The sequence below is a fragment of the Lonchura striata genome, chromosome 3 (genome assembly GCF_050655825.1).
Source record: "Lonchura striata isolate lonStrDom1 chromosome 3, ASM5065582v1, whole genome shotgun sequence".
Taxonomy (NCBI): Eukaryota; Metazoa; Chordata; class Aves; order Passeriformes; family Estrildidae; genus Lonchura; species Lonchura striata.
The window spans coordinates 95,803,837-95,825,616 of record NC_140705.1 but is presented as its reverse complement, the minus strand read 5'-3'; the positions used below and the strand labels follow the sequence as shown (position 1 = coordinate 95,825,616).

General features: G+C 41.5%; 1 protein-coding gene across 9 annotated transcripts in view; it reads right to left on the bottom strand.

Annotated features, from left to right (window-relative positions):
• Positions 1–352: 352 nt before the first annotated feature.
• Positions 353–21,780, bottom strand: part of LCLAT1 (lysocardiolipin acyltransferase 1) — a 111,964-nt gene continuing 90,536 nt past the window's right edge. For all 9 annotated transcript variants that reach the window (XM_085575818.1, XM_085575815.1, XM_077781927.2 and 6 more), the window contains one exon: positions 353–4,471. In XM_085575818.1, the coding sequence (XP_085431944.1) occupies positions 3,963–4,471 (509 nt within the window). In that variant the 3' untranslated portion in view covers positions 353–3,962. The remainder of the gene's footprint in view (positions 4,472–21,780) is intronic.

The following is a 21,780-nucleotide window of genomic DNA, read 5'->3' as shown; positions in this document are numbered from 1 at the left end:
AGAATACAGCTAAAATGGAGGACATACCCACCTATCACTACCTAAGACAGGTTATTCTTCAGCAATCCTGGTTAAGCAGCACAGCAAGGCTAAAGCTGAGCTGTAGTTCTTATACACTCAAAGGTTTCTATGCCTCTTTACATGAAGAAAGTGGAAGGGAGGGTAGAGCCAGGCAGCCTTTTCCAGACTCTCATGGAGAGATGAGGGGTTCTCCTCCCTCAAGAGCCACAATCCATAAGTCAAGCATGGAAATAGACACCAGTCTGCCCAAGCCAGCCAGCCAGACATATGATTGAAGACAAGGTTTGTTCCTTACAGGTGCAGTAAAAAGAAAACAGCAAAATTAAACACATGCAATGCTTCAGGTCTTTATTGTTGCTGTAGAGTAACTGGTACATGGTTAAAACATTCTAATAATATCATCAGTGAAATCTGAAAACTAAGGCTTTCTGTAGGTTTGTAGTGTCCTGGTGTTTCCTTTCACACAGTGCACATATAAAATCAAGTTATCAAAACACAGATCTTTTTTAAACAACACCATTTGATGCAATGCACAAAACTAGGAACTACATTTCCTATGATCAAGACAACACCTTACAGACCAGCTTTGGGCCTTGCAGCTTTGAAGTCAAGAGAAAAACATCTTGGTCTGACATCCTGCTACCCAGATGAGCCTGATGACACACAGAGATGGCAGGATTTCAAACTTCTGTTCTGAGCAGAGAGAAAGAAACCCCCTGATGCTGATGAGGAAACATTTGATTGAACAAAGGGGAGCAGCATCCTTAAAGCACAGCGTTGATCCCAAACAATGTATGCAAGACCCAGCAAGACCTGCAGGCCCTGCAGACAGAGCTCAGAGGGGCAGCTGCTGGGACTACAAGAGAAGGTGAACTGGGACAAACCTGCTGCTGAGTGAGATGAGACCCAGTGCCAATCCATGTCCCATGGAAGAGGGCTATGTGATTCCTGGAGTACTAGCACCTTTATCCCAACAGCATTGAAAAAATTTCCAAGTGATTCATCCAGCACAGAATCACAGAATGATTTAGGTGAGAAAAGATCACTGAGTCTAATTGTAAACCCAGCAATGCCAAGTCCTTAAATGCCAGCTTAGTGATCTTTGAAAAGGGAGACAGGGTAGGAACAAAGTAGTCTCCAAGAAATCTGTATATCAGAACCTTTTGATTAAAAAGCTACATTTTCACCAGAGGGAAAAAAAGCATTCACAGAAAAATCTTCCCCCAGTTCCTTAATCACTTTTTAAACAAAGAAGCTTCTCCATCCACAAAACTTTTAGTTTTTATTCAACATTTTTCCCATCTTGCATTTCTAATTGACCTGAAAAATGATGCACATAATCTAAACATCTATATCAAACACAAAGCCAACATCCTTCTCTGTGAGAGGACTCTTCACCTACCACCCACTCTGCATCATGGAGTTGGGCACTGCAAACATGACATTAACAGCTGAAAAGTGGATTATTCTTTCTCTTTGATCCAAACACACGAGGGAGGAAGATGAATTACAGATTTTGCAGAATGTTTTTATCACATTACAATAGTTTACATGTTGGGTCCAGCTGGGAGGAAATCACTTGTAAGGGTCAATGATGGATTGCACTGACTTCATTTTTGGAACCCAACTTTAATTACACAGAGACATAAATCTGGCACTGTGCCAGGACCAAGACTCACACTGATGTTCTTGGTACATCTGATGACACCACAAAGTTCTCTGAACAACCGAGAAAAGCGTAGCTGGTATTTGATGTCACCAACTCATGGAACCTGTCCTCTGAAGTCATTCCTGAAGATGATGTTAAGGCTATTGGAGTAGGCTGGCTGTGGTTACTCCTGTATGAAAGCACAGCTGTGGCTCAGGACAGACTGGAAGAAGCCTTTTAGGTCTCCTCTGCATTAACCACAAATGAGGTTTTTAGGTTTTCCTTTGCAGTGGGTTACCTGAATGTGCAGGGTATTGGCAGAAGAAAAGACAGGCTATGGAAGTTTAAGCTGCAACCATGCCTGTGATATCACAGAACTGCTTTAAAAAAAGACCTCCTTCCACTCATGACAATGCAACACCAGTTGTCAGGTACACAAATACAAACATGAAAAAATAATTAAGCAATATAACCCTAAATATAAACCTACTTTTATTTATTTTTAAGAAAAAAGGGATTAAAAAATTTGGAGTAAACCAGATGGCTTCAAGTACTTTCCACATAATAAACAATTAGTTATTATAAGCATAGATTAAAAAAGACTTGTCACCTTGCAAGGGACAGTTGAATAGAGGCTGGTGATTTGTCAAAAAAATGGTCTTTAAAATAAACACATTAGACAACATGCTTAGTGTTGTAATTTAGAAGCAAACAGGTGTGTCCACCATGCTGACCCAACACTTGAGACACACAGCACAGTACGAGGTACATTTTGCACTCTGGACTTTCACATTTCATGGCCACGCCACTCAACAAATGGAGCCAGGCCATCTAGGTCCAGCTCAAACAAGCCCTCATGCAATAGAAAACAAATATTTAGTAAGTCAGGAAGGTTTTGCAGCAATACAATTGTTCAAGTTGTCTAAAATTTTGGAGGTTGCAGAACAATTTAACCTGAAGACCTGAAGTATCTAGGAAGTGCTGGCAATGATTTTGTCTTTTTCTAGGTGAGCATGAACATTACTTTTATTATATATGACAAGGGCAAAGTGCCTTGCCTGAGTTTACGCCTTCAGGTTTTGTGAATGTCATGAAAATAAGGGAAAGTACCAAAAGTTGTGAAGGAGGTTGAAAAAGTAATTATGTCATCAGGAAACAAAGCCAGTATGCAAAGGGAAGATGCAGCTGTTCCCTGCGCTAAGTCCAAAACTCAAACCCATCTCTTGTACCACCAAGGAGAGAACCATTGCATTTCAACAGGTCTGTCTCACAAGAACAAGCAATCTTCCTGCTTACGTACATGGCAACATGAAATGCCAAAGGAAACAATGTGAAAACCAAAATTAATACTAGAAAAAAAAAAAAAAGTAGTATCTTGCCTATTCTGAAAACTAAATAAAATGTTTTCAACCAAAGAATGTCTACAAGGTTACAAGGAAGGCTTTTTTAAAAACATTTTCCAGTTACTCAGAGACAGCTATTTTTGCCTCTGTGAGAAAAAAAATACCAATAAACCAATAAAAAACCAGCTCCCCTATCCTGCAGCTCTGCACACTACAGTAGGAATGAGTCTCCCACAGCTAACAGGGAGACTAGAACAGTATGAAACAGAGCGAGAGATAAAAATTTAGCTGCACAGGTCTATTAAATAATCAGCAAACACTTAAATGGAGGCAGAGTGAGCACTGTACTGATTTCTGTAGTATGACACAAGACTGCAAGGCTTAAAAATCCTCCTGAGTGACCAAGCCAGAATAGTTGAATAGTTGGTAGGTTCAGTAGTGTTTGGAAAAGCTTATGCAAAAATAATACTACAAAATAAGTTTGAATATTTGAAATAGAAAAAAGAAACAGAACAATTTCTCCTTCGACTTTTATCTACCGTCAAAACTTACCAGTTTTCCAAATTCAGTGCTTACTTCACACCAATGTCACTCTAAAGAAATCATACATCTGCCTCTCTTTGCTGAACTGTTTGGGTTTCTACATGAAACTTCAGCGCACATCACATTTATTAATGTCCTTATGATTGTTCAGTAATCCAGCAATTTTTTTCTTAATGACAGCAGAATACAGTTGCTAGTTGCTTGTGAGAGCAATGTTGAAATTACATTCAGAGATTAAAAACTACCATTTTCACGTGTAGCAATAACTAACATTTTTCTTTCTCTTCACAGAATCGTGTGCAAATGTCTAACAATGGCGGTAGTAAAAGACACTTCTCATGCAAAAATTATTCCCGGTGCATAAAATTTGCAGGGCATCTCAAAACCACCCTTCCTTCGCCCCGGAACTAATTGATTTTTACTTTTGTGTCGTGAAATTTCTGTTGCTTTTTAAAATACTGATGGCAAGCGAGTTCAATGAGTTCCAGCCCACCAAATATCTTTTGCTGCACAACGAAGAAGATGATCATGGCTGCAAAGTACCACTGTGCAAAGCTGTACAGGTAGAGCAGAGCCAGCATTCCCAGCGGGAACACCGTCCAGTAGAGGAGCGAGGCGCACTTCACCGCCAGGACCCTGAGCTCGGATTTACAGGGCGGGACAATGCTTTGCCCAGTGGCACTGAAGCATCTTCCACCTTCATAGAAGTGTCGCAGTCTCTCCTCTTTCTCTTCCCAGCGCTGCCGGCACCAAAGCTGCAGCTCCTCCTTGGAAGTGGGCACTGTGTCTATGGGGTATCTCTGGACGTGGAAGTGAATCTCCTTTGGGAAGTTTCCTTTCAAAAGGTGCTTCTCTGTCTGAGGAATGTTTTGGGGGTACGCCACAGTTATGTCATGGATAGCATCGAGGTTGTCACCTAGAAGAAAGGTTTAGGGGGGAAAAAGATCAGTACAGATTGTGCAACATTCAGAATACTAATCTGTTTCAAGACATGATTGAAAACTGTCAAAATTATGGCAGAAATCCCAGAGATACATTAACTGTGCAGACTGTGTTTCATCTGCTAGAATATCTTAAGGCTGAAAGGTCAAACTTTTCCCAATCATTGCCCATTCTGAATCTGAACAAAAAGCTTTGGGAACAAGATTATACACGGTACAAACGAATGCAGAATTACAATAGTAAGAGAATTAAGTCAAATGTAAAGGAGAGAAGAGGCACATCTGGTCTTGGATAACAAGTACTGTATGCGAGTCTGATGTTCAGCTGTTTGGGTAAAGGGAACACAGCTAACCATTCAAACAGCAATTGCACATTAGAAATTCAAGGGGCTATTGATGAAAAAAAACCCCTAGTCTTCATTAGCATGCCTGAATGAGCCAACATTTTTGAAAGAATATCAGTATTGCCAAAGCAGGGCTTGCTAGAGCATCCTTGTACGAAGTGTTTTTACATTTTGCACTTTCTAAATACCGTCTTTATCCCTCAGCCTCTGAACAGACATTCTTTTTAGATTTCATAAAGTAAATTCTGCTAGTGTAAAACTGATCTAAAAATAGGCATGTGGTGCACTGGACATTGCGTAACTGCTTAGTTCTGCCAGCAGTGATTTATGTTGCTGTTTTTATTTGGCTGGCTAGCTCAGGGCAAAATAGAATTGGAGACTAAAAGCTGTCTCCAGTTGCAGCAATTGAAGACTTTTGTTCTCACAGATGATGCCACTTCTTGCAAAGATGATCAAAACCTACTGTTTAGCCCCACTCTTCATTTTCATTTCCTCTCCTTCCCTGGCATTTTGGTTTTCCTTTACAGCCCTAAAAATGACAGGGCCAGAATAGAAAGTTACTTTAAAAGGCCATGTTCAAAATGATGAATCTAAAGTTCAACTCCAAATATCACAAGAGAGGAAAAAACCGTATTCAGCCTTTCAGAGTATTTTATAACTGTGCTGTCTTCAAGCAATCTCTCTCGGACAGTTTTGTGGTAGGTTACTTGGGGTTTTAAAGAGATTTATATGGCTCCTTGGAGGTCTATCAGAGCTAAACTCAAGATTCCATCTTTTGTCTAGCTCTGGGATCACCTCTGAACTGAGCAGATAATCCCCGTGTTCTGCACAGGTAAAACCTATCAGATCTCTTTTTTTGGCATCAGAGATGCCAAAATTGATCATGTCTTAGAAACTCAGCCCTTACAAAGGGAAATAATTGGCAGCCTGTTGCACCTTAGCACAAAACATTTTAGTTTTGAGAACAGCTCGCATTTTAACTCCCCTATTCCAAAATTCTACCATCAGATTTATAGTCATCCTGCAGGACAGACAATCCCTTACTTCCTGGCCCAACCAGGGGAAGGGCTGCTATATAAAAGTCCAAGACATTTCCATTCCTTACAATCTCCTTCCTCCTGATTCTCCATAGCTCCCCAGGTCTAGTGGAACATAAAACCTACACACTTTAAAAGGGAGGCTAGAAAAGTCCAGTCTTCCTGCTAGCCTTGCATCAAAAAAGGCTTTTATGAAATGAGTTTTTGACCAGATGAATTTCTTGCACGTCTTGCAGTCATTCATGTCTGGGCAGCTAAACCATCAGTCTGCCAACTACATGAACTACTTGAAAAATCAAGGCTTTACACTTAAGGGCCACTGGCACACAGACCACAGGTAATAAATGATCAGATCTGGTTAAGACACAGATTTTCTGACTCTTTGCAGGCAGGACTCCCTGCACTCACATAGCTGGTCTGATGTCTTTAGCACACAGGTGTATTTCTCCCCATGAATTCCAAAAACAGGGAAGCCTCTACTCCTTGCCTATGGATCCATTGCCCCCTGAGACAAGATACCTTCCAGCAGGGCTTCCCACCAGACTGCAGAAGATCTAGACTACATAATGGCTTCTTAGTTAGTCACCCAGAACAAAGCTGCAAGAGCTGCACAGAGGAAGGTGGATGTTACTGCTCTGACATTACACATGGGGAAATTGAGGCAAAGAACGATCACATGGCCTGCTCTGTGTGTCCAGCTGGAACCAGTATCTCCTAATTCCAGGCTGCAAGGTTCACCTGTGAGAGTGTATTTTACATAAGAAGAAAAGAAACTTCAAAGGTATATTTATCGTGTCTGAAAGAACAGAAATATCAGAAAGAGAGAAGACCAAAATACCAGGTTTCATATGTAAGAGGCCCCTTGCTTGGGTCATCCATATTTAATAACTCCACACAAATGGCAGCCTGAAGCTTTAATTCCCTGGCAAGGCAAGCTACAAGACAATCTACTAAAAGGAAGAAAAGCCACCAGAGGAGACAAAGATAGACCATTCATGAGAAAGGGACAAAATTCCCTTAGGCTAGGTTTGATCAGGCAGCTCTGAACCTCCATCCTTTGAGCATCTTTGCTGTCACTTTCCCTGTGAAGTTAGGCTGTTGTCTCTGCAATCTGGAGATATCTAACCACACATATTTCAGATCCATAGCAAACTGGAAAATCAAGTGATAATAAGTGAAGACATGGGGCAATCACTGACTTCAGGATGTTTTTTCCAGCTGAATTTGAAGACCAGCTTCAACAACCTGTTTCTGCTTGTTTTGAAAAAAACATTCCGCATGAGAAACCACATCATTCTACATCTCTAGTGGGTCAAAAAAAAAAAAAAAAAAAAAAGTAAGCAAACATATCTGTTCACAGCTCAGAGAAGCTGAGGAGGACAAAACACTTCTTGCAATATTTTCAGTGACGTCTGAAGAATTGTCTTTATCCTGTGAGTATCCATGACCCCTTGAGGAAGGAATAAAGGACAAAGGAAATCAAATAATGTTCAAAGATTTGCATCTGAAATCTAATTAAGCTAAGAAACTGCCATTTAGGCTAAAACCTCACGCAGGTAGGCCAGCTCCTCAGGACAAATAGAAACACCAATTTCAGTAGCTTTACAGTTCCGTGACTTTCTTCCTGCAGTAGTAGAACTATGTATCCTTCATATGCAAGAATAATATTTTGTCCCATGCTTTATAAGAGCACCTCAGAAAAGGAAAGCTTACTGCAGTGCTCAGGAGTGAATATAAAGTTTATTTCTATCTATTGCTAAGAAGCTGTAAACTGCACAACATGCAACATGCAGACGATGATTAATCCATGTGGCAGTCTCCATTTTGGGATGACAAAACGCCTCAAAAGCACTATTCTTTAACTTACTGAACTTTCTGTGCCCAATCAAAGTTATTTATATTTCTACTCTGTTTATACACCACATTACTTCAGGCAATTACAATGCACAGCTGGTTGCTTTGGGCACTGGACTCAGAGGTGGCACGGGGAGAACTTGACCAGGATCAGGACCAAAATACCAGCATCAGAGAAAGACACGGCTTTTTAAAAACCACTTCCAAGGAAAAATGAGGATGTTTTCTTTCACTACACCAGTTGTTCAATCAGAATTTTTATCCTGCAGTATCTGGTAGCCCCATACAGCTCAGTTTCTGTAACCCCCTCCCCCAGCAACCCTGAGCACACATTCCCAATAATCTCACACACAACATATGTGCACTATTACACTGGCATAGCCAGCTGGCATATTTTATCTCATAACTTATCATAAACCTTTACAACCAAGAGCCTCTTACTAGGGTCAAAACAAAGATGTTACAGGTAAACTGAAAATTACTTTTAAGTGTGTGTTCAATAATAACCATGGCAGCACAGTATTTTAATTCCAGGGGAAAAACCCCTGAATGTAAAAGGCAGGATTAAATGATTTTCAGCTTCCTTCAAACACATTCACAAAGAGAATATTGCAGAGCAGCTACAACTGGAGACAACTGCCAGAGGTGAAGCTCAGCCCTACAACACAATCCCGAGTAAATGGGATGGACCCAGCCCCTGGTCCTGAATGGATGGATGGGCCCATTCCCTGTGCTAAAGCTTTGCTTGGGAGCTCAAGCACGGCCTTTTCCTCAGTTCTGACTCACACCAGCCACAAGGACGCTTGCTTGCTCCTACCCAGTGATGCTAAGCAAGCTCACTGTGAGACAAAGGGACCTGTACAAGCCAGGGCTACAGTAATGACTCAGAACAGGGGCTCTGAAAGCCAAAATGACCACCAGTGAGCTAAAAAAGAGGATGGCCCCAAGGCAAATCCATGCAATGAACTGCTCGAACTCTCAGCAGCCTCAAAGGTGAATTCAAGTCTCCTTGGCATTAACAGGGGTGGCTATTACCCATTTCCATCCCTACCAAGAATCTCAGCAGCCCTGATTTGTCCTAATTTGGTTATCATTGACCTTTACACCTCACAAGGATTATACTGGTTCTTCCCCTGCTCTGATCCAGCAGAGAGGATGCTATTCTTAACCAGGGTACATCACAGAACAGCAGCTGATGAGCCACCACGGGGAGAGGCACATGAAGATGCTCTCACAACAGAATATTAATTCTTAAATTAAGCTGCTCTGTTGAAAGTGGAGCCTATATGTGAGGCCCTTGTCCATCCTACCTCCCAGCTCAATATAACTGCTTTCTGCTGCAAAATGACATACCTGTCCTTTCATTGCACAGCTCCAGATATTTCATACATTTCCAGGTATTCATTAAATACTGGCTGTTGCTCACCCACCTGTGCCTTTATATCCCCCACCCTAATCACATTTCCTTAGGAAACCTGATAGGAGGAGGCCTGGCACTTCTGTAGATAAACTGATCAGCAAGATAATGAAAGAAAACATGGAAACAAGTAGAAGAAAACTTGTCAGGTTATACAATATCTGAGTATTTTATGTTAGCCTTAAACACAGATATACTTCTGGACATTAAAACAAAAGCCATCTAAAACTGCTTACTGGGAAATATTACTGTCTTGGCTCACTAGATTTGAGTGATTTTTTTTTTTTTTTTTTTTTTTTTTTTTTTGAGAACACAGTATCAGGAGGGAGCAGCTTCAAGGATTTACAGCTCCTCCTGGGAAGTATCATGCTTGTGAGGATTTAAAACTTCAGGCAGCCCTCTTTAAAGCAGCGGTGTCAGCTGGGGTTAATCTAAATCACTTTCAACTCAGTAGTTATTGGAAATCATTTTTAGGTAAGTGTAGCAATCAAATAAGCAAACAAAAAAAGACAGGATGATAATGCTGCTTTGATTAACAGAGAAGAATGATCCTGCATACCAATTCTTTGTCTACCTATCTGATTTTCCACTGGCATTGTGATACAAGGAGAGAGGGAGACCTTCCACCTGCTGACACTAAGGAGTTAAGGACACTGCACCTCTTGGTCCCTGACGGTGGAAGCCAGGGGAAAGGACAGCTCTGTCCGCTTTCTGCTGCCCAGCAGGAAGGAAATGTGCTCTGGGTGCTGCATACAGGAGTAGAGGACTACTGGGATCCCATACCAGATACCTCCAGCCCAGACAGTACAAAGATCAAGAGATGTAAGGACAACCTCACAGCTATCAGCAACCATTACATGTGCTTAATTCTGTTGCTACATACATTTAAATCACATAGTTTTGTAGCCTGATGCTACATCTCATTAATATGTAAACAATACCACTAACTGAAGCTGCTGAGAAGCAGCAGCTGAGAGGGTGGTGGTGGGGAAGGAGATTCCATTTGACTTTGAAACCTCTGTAAATACCTCATTTAATTATTTTAAGACCAGAGGGAATGTTATCATCATCTAATCTGATCTCCTGAATGACACAGGAGCTTATGTAGAACACTGCTTTCAGTTTTGCCATGGGATGTGGTGAGACAGACATGCTGCACTGCCCTAAAGCTCTCACCATGAGATAAGCAGTTCCCCTAATTAATCAGGGGGGCGTGTATGTGTCTGTGTGCATTATTTTTGTACTTCCACTTCCTGACCACGTAACTTGGCTAAATTAGTGACCTGTCTGTTCACAGAGGTAAGTGGTGGTATGATCTGTCAACCTTGGAAGTTGCTCCTGAACATGCTAAATCTACTTAATTGCTGAAATCTCAATATGAAACATGGCTTTTACAGCTCAAACCCCTTTAGTAGCTCTCTGAATCTCTTCTAATATTTCAATATACTTTTCAAAGCATGAGTGCTGGAACCAGTAGAATTTTCCAAAATGGCCTCATTAAATCCATACACAGGCATCTAGTACTAACATTCCTACTTGCTTCTTGTTTTTCCACTCTTACCTGTGACAGAGCCTGAGATTCTCATTCCTTAGGCTGGTGTCTGCTAATTGGCTCCTGGGCTACATCCAAAGCAGTGTAGCCAGCAGGTCCAGGAAGGGGATTCTCTCCTTCTGCTCCACTCTAGTGAGACCCCACCTGGAGTGCTGCATCCAGCTCTGGGATCCCCAGCATTAGAAGGACATGGGCATGTTGGAATAAGGCCAGCAGAGGCCATGAAGATGCTCAGAGTGCTGCAGCATCTCCGCTACAGATAGGCTGAAAGAGTTGGGGTTGTTCAGCCTGGAGAAGAGCCCTGTGGAGACCTTAGAGGTCCTTCCAGTAGCTGAAGTGGGCTACAAGAGAGCTGGAGAAGCACTTTTTACAAGGCATGTAGTGAAAGGACAAACACAAATGGCTTATGTGAGGAAGGGTAGGGTTAGATTAGACACTAAGAACTTCCTTACTGTGGGTGTGGTAAGGCACTGGCTCACGTTGGCCCAAAGAAACTGTGGATGCCCCACCACTTGAGGTGTTCAAGGCCAGGTTGGATGGGGATTGGAGAAACCTGATCTAGTGGAAGGTGTCCCTGCCCATGGCAGAGGGCTTAGAACCCAATGATCTTTAAGGTCCCTTCCAGCCCTACAATTCTACAATTTTATGATTCACATTTATTGCTTGAACACGTCTCTCCCCTTGCCCTCTCCATCGATAAATTTATAAGGAGGACTGCAGTTAAGCCTGCCAGCTCCCCTCCTCCTCTCCAGACCAAATCAGATGGTTTAATATGGAGCAGTCCAGTTATGCTATCAGAAGTCAGTGCTGTGGAAGAACTAAGAGCAGATCAAGAAGTATCTTATCCTGATCTGCAAGGTAAGATGTATCAAGTGCTAAACTGACCCTTAGTTTGTGGATTAAACTGGACAAAAATCCAGGGAATTGAAGCAAAACACAGAAGATTTAGCTCAGAATTATTGCAAGCATTGTTTACACAGCTGTGCTTTACAGGATACATACAAGTATGGGTTATGGTGGTGGACTTCATGTGTTTCAGCACAGCTTACAGCCTCCACTAAGGTTTCACAGATAAAACTCAGCCTTGCCATCTCTCCAGCCTTGGGGCCTCTGCCCCTGCTGCTGTCAAAGTCACAGCCAGCTGGTTTGAAACATCTCACATGGCTCCTGTCAACACAAACCCATTAATGACTTCAGGAACCGAGGCTGCCTGTTAAAAGAGGAACGAATCTCTGTGCAGATGAAGGAAGGATGTGCATGGGAAAGGGGGGGATCCAGCCACAGCAATAGGGAATGATCCAGGGCTCCATCCACAAGACTGCTCAGGAGCTCCTCAGTCTTCCCTCCCCAACTCTGAAGGGTTATTTTACAAATTGCAAAGGAAAAGCTGCTTGAGCTATAAATAAAACACAAAAATATGTGGAGAGAAAGGAATGAAGGGATAAAAGGGTTGGAATAACAAGTTATTTTCAGTCACTGGAGATGACCAGGCAAAACTGACTCACCACTCTTTACTCTATCATTCCCAAACTATATTTATCAAATCCAGATAACAAAAATGCCATGTTTATTCCCTTGCCTGCATATCTGCTCTCTCCAAGCCTCCCCTGCTACAAGTCTTCTCTACACACACATATGGGATTTGGTTTTCATAGGTATGTTACAAGTTAGGTGGAAGAAGACATTGCTGTTTCTAGGCTTATAGGACACCACTGTTTTTTCAAGCAGAAAAATGGTATTTCATGTAACAGAGAGACATTGACACACTGGTATGCAAGTTTCCAACTCCTCTGAGCTCAAACATGCATTTCCTGGCAAACAGCCAACCAGCTCAAAAAGAATCACAATTCTGCTTAAAATGAAGATAATTTGCTACACTTCAGTGAAATCTTTTCAAAAAGCATCATGTGTACTCTACCGTGTTACAGTAAGATGTCTTGCTAGGTAGGCAAAGGTACCTAAATTAGGAAATGGCTGAGTTACTTCTATTAAAAAAAATGCTAAACTAGTCATCCAGGTATTTCTGGAAAGCTAAGTATCATTACAATTAAGCAAAAATAAAGACATCAGATATCCTTAAAATAAATAATACACAGACATACAGAGCTTATTCTTCTCTTTAAAATAACAGACTACCCATCTAATTTTTCTGTTACTGCTTGGGCATTTCAAATCACTGGGAATCTGGGAAAGAAATAATCCACCCCAATGTACATGTTTTTGTTGTCTACTTGAATGATAATCTCTCTCCAATGCAGACGAAATTGAGCATCAATCTCTACAACAGAAAACACATTCCTATTTGAGGCAATCCAGTTCTACCAGAATCCAGCTGTTGTATCTGCAATTTCCACTGCTATTTCTGACTGGTTTCACTGAGTTAACAGTAAAGCAAAACACTCTGAACAGTTTACATACACAACTGTCATACCAATGATGCTCAACATTGCAGGATGTTACTGCTAGGTAAACAATGGAGCTGGCTTAAACCCTGGAATTTTTGGAGAAGAAAAGTGGTACATTTTTAAAGATGCAAGCAGTAGCAGTTTGTATAAACTGTTGTGCTGTAGTACAACAGCATATGTAGGTTTTTGGGATCCCAATTAAAATACAAGTGTTAAAGACGTTATACTTCCCAATCTCCCTGGTCTTCTTATTAGATGTTATTTAATTCCCTCAATTCTTCCAAAATCCTTGCTCATACTCTTTTCAAATGCTTCTATCTCTTTTCTATACTTCTAGGATTTGTCAGCATGTAAAGCAGGAATTTTCTCATAATTTTCTCATAATTTTTAATAATTGCCTTAAATAAACATTATGCCAAACATGCAGACTGAGCATGCAACTTATTTTGAGCCTTTTTGGTAAAGTCACTACAAAATCAGCATGAGTCACTGTGAGTAGAGAAAACCAATTCACCACAGATACTCAGGAGGAAGTAGCTGTGGCAGTTCTTACTCGGTAATCAAGAGATCTAAGTGCACCCTATCTCCTCGGAAATGCCACGGATTCCTGCTGTCCACGGCCCTCACTTCAGGCCAGTGGAAGGGTGCTGCTATGAACAGCACAACACCATCCACTGCTGTACTGCAACAGCAGCAATAAGAAAATAAACGACGACTATTCGAGACAAGACATTTTATTCTTGGCTTCTAGCACGTTACAACTATTCTTTTTTATACTTCAGATATAGAGGTCTGCTTCCTTTCCTCACCTGTGTTTCTCCCTTTCTCCATGCTGCAGTGAGCACCCTTTCCTTCCTCCACCCCGCAGCCTGTGCTCACTACGCGCAGCCAGCCGCTAGAGAGAACTCTTCAGCTGCGCACTGACCGCACACCGCCTCCAGCCCTGCCCCTCCGACCGGCCCAGCCATCACGCTCGGCCTTAGCAGCCCCAGGAAGGGCAATCAGGAACCAGGGGGCAACTCTGATTCCGTGCAATATGACAGATTGCCTGGATGATATACCCAGTGCCATTACATTTGGGATACGTGACACTAAAAACGCATTTTGAGATATTTGCCATTACAAATATGGCCCATCCCAAGCCAAAACACTAAATGAAAATCAAAATACCCTGAATCAAAAATAGAGTATGAACTGGATATTGAAAAAAACACCTGCTATCTGCCACCTCAAATGTTTGAATGGAGTGCTTCTGCTGCTGTCCTGAGCTGATCTCTTGCACGCCTCACCAATTTGTGCTATTGCCATTCTTGGTCACAGTGGTTTGTTTTCATTTCTGTGTACAAAGCAGGAGGAATGCAGAACAGCACCAGCAGCTCCACAAGAAGGCATAATTTCAGCACACAGAAAACAGTGATGCTTATAAGCTCTCTCCAATGAATATATACACTAAAGCCATATCAACGATTCAGTTTAACCTTGACTTTGAAACCCAGGACAAGTATTTTGCTCTGAAAACATTTCATTCTCTGCTGTTAAAAAAACTTCTGTCAGGAGCATCTGTTTTATTTGAATTTTCAGCTAAGGCATATTTACATAGAAATGGGCTCATCTATACATCTCAGGGAGGGAAAATGGTTTGGGGTAGAAAAGCACTCAGGTTTCAACTCAGCAGCAAAGCCCTAGTCATGAAAGAGTCAAGAAAACAGAGCCTCTAACATACTTTAATCTTCCCTTCTTTATTGTAACCCTCTACATGTAACTTAGCCTTTTGAAATTCAACTCTAACACTGCTAATTCAATTTCCATGTTTTTTTTCCACTGCTGGCTGACCACACAAACCATAGAGCTCCCTGAAACAAGAGTCTGCAGCACTGCGCAAAACAAGGCATTAAGACCCATGGCTGCCTGCACCAAGGTATGAACTTATAGCTCCCAATCCCCTGGTGCTAAAACAGTTTCCACCAGACCATGATACACACAAGTGAACAAATCTTGTTAAATTTAATCAGACCAGTACTTGGGGGAGCCATCTTAATCAGAAAGGGATTTAATGAAAAGCTGCAACGCCAATGAATACTCTTTAATTACGACTGACTAATATTTATTCGCAAAGAGGAATTTGTTTCAGGATTAGTCTGAGACCTGGAAGAAGCCAAAGACATCAATTTAATAATGGAATGCCTAATTAAAGTATAATGGAAACCTAATTGTGATATACTGCTTTGTAGCGCACAAGATTTATTTAGAACAATTGCTTTTCACTGGGCTCATTAGGGAAAGTTAAACAAAACACGGTAGTAAAAAAGAAGAGGGAAAAACAGACACACTGGAACTTCCAAGATGATTATAATCAACTGATGAAAGACAGTGACATATTTTTCAGATAAAACACTGCCATCCCTCCGCAGGCTGTGATTAACTTTCTAAAAAGTATAATGATTATATTACATTGTTTCTTTCCTCCCTAATGACACAGGATCATACCCAAACCCCATTGCAACTACTTGGTGGAGCTCCTCTGATGGAAATGAGCCATAACATTGGAGGGTCTAATGGCCTCTGGATCCTCCTCATGCAGAGAAACCTCACATAACACAACCACCCTCCCAGCTACTATGGAAGGAGAAAGAAAAACCAGTGCAGACCCCTCCAGCCCTTCCTACCTGTAAGAATTGACTGCAGGACTGAATGTTCCTGATCAGGATGCACTTCTTTAAGAAGGGATGGCCCTACAGGTACCCATGGCACATAACTGAATGTCTCCTATTTTTTTTTTTTTTTTAATAAATTAAAAAGAAAAAAAAGCTGCCCAATCAATTCTTCTTGCAAAACCAAACATCCTCCTGATGGCATCTTGGTGGCACTGGCATGGCTGCTCCCACAGAACACTGGGCTGGTTGCTACCCCTCCCTTCACTCAAGCCAAGGTGAAGGACATGAGCTGTTTATCCTGCAGCACATTTCTAGAGTGTCAGAGCAGTGTTTATTCCCTTCACTGCTAAAGTGGTAGGAAAACTGAAGGAAGTGCTCCTCCACCCAGCAGAAAACAGACATAGGGAGGTCCAGGAGCAAATGAGCTTCCTCTGACAGTGACTGCAGGAAGCACTGAACAGTTCTCTCAGCTCCAGCCCAGTTACGGAGATGTGAGAATGGCTGCACCAACAGAAGCTGTCATGACAATGCCATAGAAAAGAGAAGGGGATGCTACATACCATGGGATGTGTGAAAACACAGTACACCATGGCCTTACAGATGCATGAGGAATTCCAGCACTTTTAAATGCAAGGCAACAAAAAGATCTGTCTCCAGTGATCAAACTATTTGCTAATGTTTTTTCCCAACTACTGCTATTCGTAAAGATTCTTAGAAGAATTACACTAAAGTCAATTCCTTGAATGAAAATGAATGAAGACTGCTGGAAGTGCCTGGATAGTCATTCCTGTGCCCAGACAGAAGGTGAATTTTGGGCACCCATCTGGTATTTCCACTTGTGTGGTGCTGTCAGTCTGCCAGCTAGAGAAGCAAAAACTGAATTTCTTTTGCAAGGACAGCAAAAGAGTCAGATACTGGCCAGTGGTTCATCTTCAGATGTGGTCTCAGTGTCACAAGAACAAGACTGAGAAAGGCCATTTATCCCAGTGTGCAATGGCCCAACACTGAGCCAATGTGCTTCTCTGCTCAAGGCAGAGACAACCAGGTATAGGGTCATCCTCTATGCTTTGTACCTTTGAATTAAAGATGTGTACAGCCGTGGTGTGCTGGTTTTTATACTGATCAGAAGGCAAACCCATGCTGGCAGATGAAGTCACAGATGAGAAATGTTGTAAATCCTTCTTGCAGACCCATCTTTGAACAGAAGTCTAAAATTGGTTTCCTAAAAACATCTGCTAAAAACTTCCATTTCTGAACTCCAGTGGAACATTTAACTCCATTGGCACTGCATGCCAGAAAGCTCTGAAAGCACTCATCACTAATGTTTTTAACATTGCTTTTTAACACAAATATGAGTATGTACATAACTAAACCACAATGAATAGAATCAACTTAGGCAGTTGAATTTATTTCATAGGAGTTACAGAAACAAATGGCCTGCAATTTAAAAAGCCCATTGTTGTCAGTACACAATTGTTTTCCTTAAATATTTTAACTCAAGGAAAAATGTAGCCCCCTGAATTTCACACAGTGTACGGAGAGGACAATGCTTAATTAGAGGGAGAAACTATGTGTCACAACAGAAAATCCTGAGCAATGTTTTCCACTAATACTCTTTGCTACACCTAACACATTTGAGTTCAGAAACACTTGCCTTCAAAACTACCCGAACAATTAATCTATCTGCATGTTGCTCCCCTAAGGCTTACCACTGAAAGCACAAAAGACATCACAAAAATCTTAATTCCACAGCTTCCTCCACTGGGAGATCCCAAGGTGTACAGGAACAGCAAACAGATGGGAAACACTCACACTGGGAGGACATCCCAGAAAACTCCATATTCCTCAGCAGAACGTTGCTATTTTCCCTCAAGTGCTCCTGAACATAACCCTGTTCACTGCAAACATTTAACCTTGCTAAATTCTGCCTCAGTTCCCATGGACAAGCTACACACCATCTGCACAGCCTTCAGAGGAAGACTGCTATTCCCACTCATATTTGGCCTATGGACACAAACAGCTGTGGAGGGCTTCTGGCAGGAGGGAAAGGACAAGAGACCTCCTGAACACCACTGACCACACCAACACCTCTGCTCTGGAGGAATGAGAGCCAAGGAAGAGACCCAGCACAGGGATGATGGAAAACTCTCAACTGCCTTCAGGAGGGCTCTGCTGTGGTACAGCACAATGCTTTCACCAGCCAGGTGCAAATGGATGTCTGCCATGTTCTGTCCCAGTGGGAAGGGAAAAGGCTGTCCTTACAAGCAGGAACAAAGAAGTTGCCATTGGGTAACAAGCAGGTCAACAAAGGTGGTGAGAGAGTTGAAGTTTATCTGAAGAGCATAATCTTTCTTCTGAGGAAGAATCAGGCTTTTCAAAGGCTGCTGAATGATGAACTGCCAGTTAGTCTTCAAAAAAAACTGGGGTGGGTGATGAAAAATCCAGTGTGGCTTGGCTGAGCAAAGATAGTTTAGCTCTAAGAGGTAATTCTGGTCAAAACCTTTCTCTCTTCGGGCAAACACAAGCCAAGGAGAACTTCAGTAGCTTTGATACATTTTTGAAACATGGAATGCTGAAATCACTCAGTATATTTGCTGCCTAAGTAATGGTGACACAAGCTACCTCCCACCAACTCTTCCAACTGCCCTGCTTCCAGGAGCACTAAAACAAATAAACACAGCAAACAATAAGCAGTTACACCATGAGTATCTCTGGAACTACACACACTTAGTGACTGACACAAAAGAAATATAAACCAAACAGTAAGACCTCTTATTTTTATTCTCCCAATGCCATGTCAATCCACAGTCATGAGTTCATGAAGTGATGACAGAAACAGTAACTGTGTTGCTCTATCATAGAAATGGCCTTTCAAATATCCAGGCTACAACAAAATTCATTTGGCCATCTGATGACAACTGTCCAAACACCTGCAGTAACTCATGTTTAAGTGGCCTGCACGCCAAAGTTATAAATTTTTTGATTAGCTTATAAGACATTTTGTAAGACAAATCAAACACAGTGTTAGAAGAGTAAGTACGCTGCTGCAGGAACAGCTAATGTCTCAGGTTACAAATGGAATATTTTTCTAGATCAGTCTGTGATCTGAGAAATCGTCATAGTATCGCTCCACTCTCCAACTGCAAACATGAATGAATAATTCTATCCATAGAGTAAAACCCTGGCACATTTTGGCATTTTTAATTGACTAGTACATTGAGTTATGGCACTGCCTGTGATGAAATAACATTGTAGGCAAGAGACCCAAGATGGAAATGAATTGGCTACTGTCCATCTGTCTTCACTGACTTTCAAAAAACTTCTCCCTCAACACTAAGAGTGAAAAATTAGGTACCAAAATGTTTTTAGACTCACTGGTAAATTATCTTAATCTGAAATAGAAAACTTACAGAAGTTTGGAACGCTAACTTTATTCACACCTTTGAAGCTATTTTGGCTACTGCTCAGTTACAATTGCAGGGGACATTTCTATATTGCTCCCTGTGCTACACATCTTCAGAGAAGTAGCAGAGATGTACACAGTAGGAGGCTGATAAAACCACATCTCCACTGCTCTCCTGGCAGAGTCAGGACAGGCAGGAGGCCAAATTAACTACCTGTTCCTAGGAACTTACCAGGAACACCCTCCTGAGGCAAGCAGCAGGGAAATCTCACGGAGACTCTCAGAGGGAAAACTTCAGGTGTGCCCAGTGCTTAGCAAGGATGCCCCCCCCTAATTTGCTGTATTGGGAGCTGGTGGTCTTTGTCCTCTCCAGCCAGGTTAACAAACACCAGGCAGACCCTACACATTGTCCAAGGTCCTGCGCAGGACCACATGCCAGCAGGGCCTCAGTGGGATTTGTACAGTGCCTGAAGTGACAGGATCAGCCAGGGGGGAGCAGGAGGACTGTGCTGCTGAGTGTTGTCACCAGCCCAGTCCCAAGTGTGCCATCAGAGCACTCTGGCTGAGCAGGGCACTCCTGAGCCTGGCAGCTCCACCAGCCGTGGGTCTTGAGCAGCCCAGGCCCTGAGGTTTGGATTGACCATCTGCAACAGGAGCAAACAGCTCATCCATCTAGAGATGCCACAGGCACACTAACACACAATAATCATTTACACAGCAATTTGAAAAATACCCAAGAGTGCTTGTAACTCTTAAAAGGAACTGCATGCAATAAAAGTGAAAAAGACCAGATGAACAATTACCTTCTCTTGTTTTCCTGCACTGAAGACACACTTCTACTGCCAAAAATTGAACTCAAACTATGATGTACAAATTCGAAGTACACAACCAGAAATGTATCCCTAAAGCAAGATGAAGATGACTAAATGCTGAGGAAGTACTTATTATCAAGGAAGGATTCAATAACATTGAGAAGACCATGATTTTGTTCTGTCATAAGCAGTAGTTCAACTAAAAATGTTGATGCGATAGCTGATCTATGTAGCTGCTTCTGATTTACCACACATTGCTTTCCCTTCGTGATCCAGGGTCTGAAAATGTTAGCCAGTAACAATACCTGTCTCACTTTTAAAGACTGAAAAAGGGAACAGCAGAGCAAAATACCAGTAAATGCATGATGCCCTGAATTCCTGACTCTTAAGTAGACATTCTCAAAGGGCTGTTTTAAGGAAATATTTACTTTTTGGTTGTTATGGTGATCATCTTTTCACAGCAGTTTATAAAAATAGGGATGGCTAAAAATAAAAATCCAAAGGAACCTAAGGCACTAAAAAGGAATATGGCATGCAGATTTGTCTGCTTCAGAATAAATCTGCATATAGTGTCCTGCAGCAGCACGTTTTACAAAGGGAATTAAAGCCATGAAATTAACATTTTAATGAAGTAGAGAGACCATTGACGTCAGGACTACTCACTGATTGTTGCTTCCAGGTGGCCTAATGAGATGAAAATGGAGTTTATATCTTCAGCTAGTCTAAGCCAGCCTTGTTTTGTGACTGTGACTGAATTTAAACGAGAAGATACTGCTGTGTGCAAACATGTCTAGGCAGTTAAGTCGCCTTATCAAATCAAGGCATAATAAATGCTTGATTTTAAATATTTTATGTTAAGAAAAGGGATTTCAGTCTTCTTTTCACAATTCAACACAAATGGAAAGCCCAAGTCTTATCATTAATTGTATAGCGTGCGACAGCTTTTGTGCTGGTTGCTCCAGGAATTCCCATATAAAATTTTTACTGCAAGATGTGCTCGTTTATCTATCCAGGCACAGAAAATATTCTGCTTGCAAAGGTGAAATAGGAAATTGTAAATCCAGCATAGCCTGTGGATAACCCACAGTGAGATGTTTTGGCACCAGAGGCATGTCAGGCATTAAGGCACACTGATGGAAATGTGAGACCACCATATATTGTGAAACACAATAAACACAATATACAAGGAACTGCAGCACTTCATAAATTCCATGCTCCTAAATGCCACAGAGCACTGTGTTTCGTTTTCTGTCTTCACTATCCATAGTGAATAGATGTGTATAGATATTTTTCATTTTTTTTATTAGAGGAATGAAATGACACTGGTTTTGCTTTAAATACCGTATTTCTACCTAGAGAACAAGACAATCATTGTGCTGGGGACATACCCTCACAATTTCTGTGAAATTCTGTGAATAGTTTAGAACTGTTTCACTTTTAACCCTCTGACACCATATCAAAAGATAAATAAAAAGACTAACCCTTAGCCAGTTTCTTAAGACCACACATATTATTTAGGTCTAATTCTCACTTAATTCCTGAGTTGACATGTCTGTGAAGCAGTCTTCAACAGTTCTAATTTCTCACTTCCAAAGATGTCCTGACATGCAATCTGCTACTGCTGTTATAATTTATCAGCAGTAGAGACTAGCAGGGCTAGAGAAACACAGACAATAAATTGGCTTGCTTTCCAACTCAGCTCTTCTCTGTCTTCTAGAGCTGAAGAAGAGCTGTGAGGGGATTTATTTTAGATATTCTCTATTTCATCCATTGCAACATACAACATAGTTTTAGGTTCATAGCAAG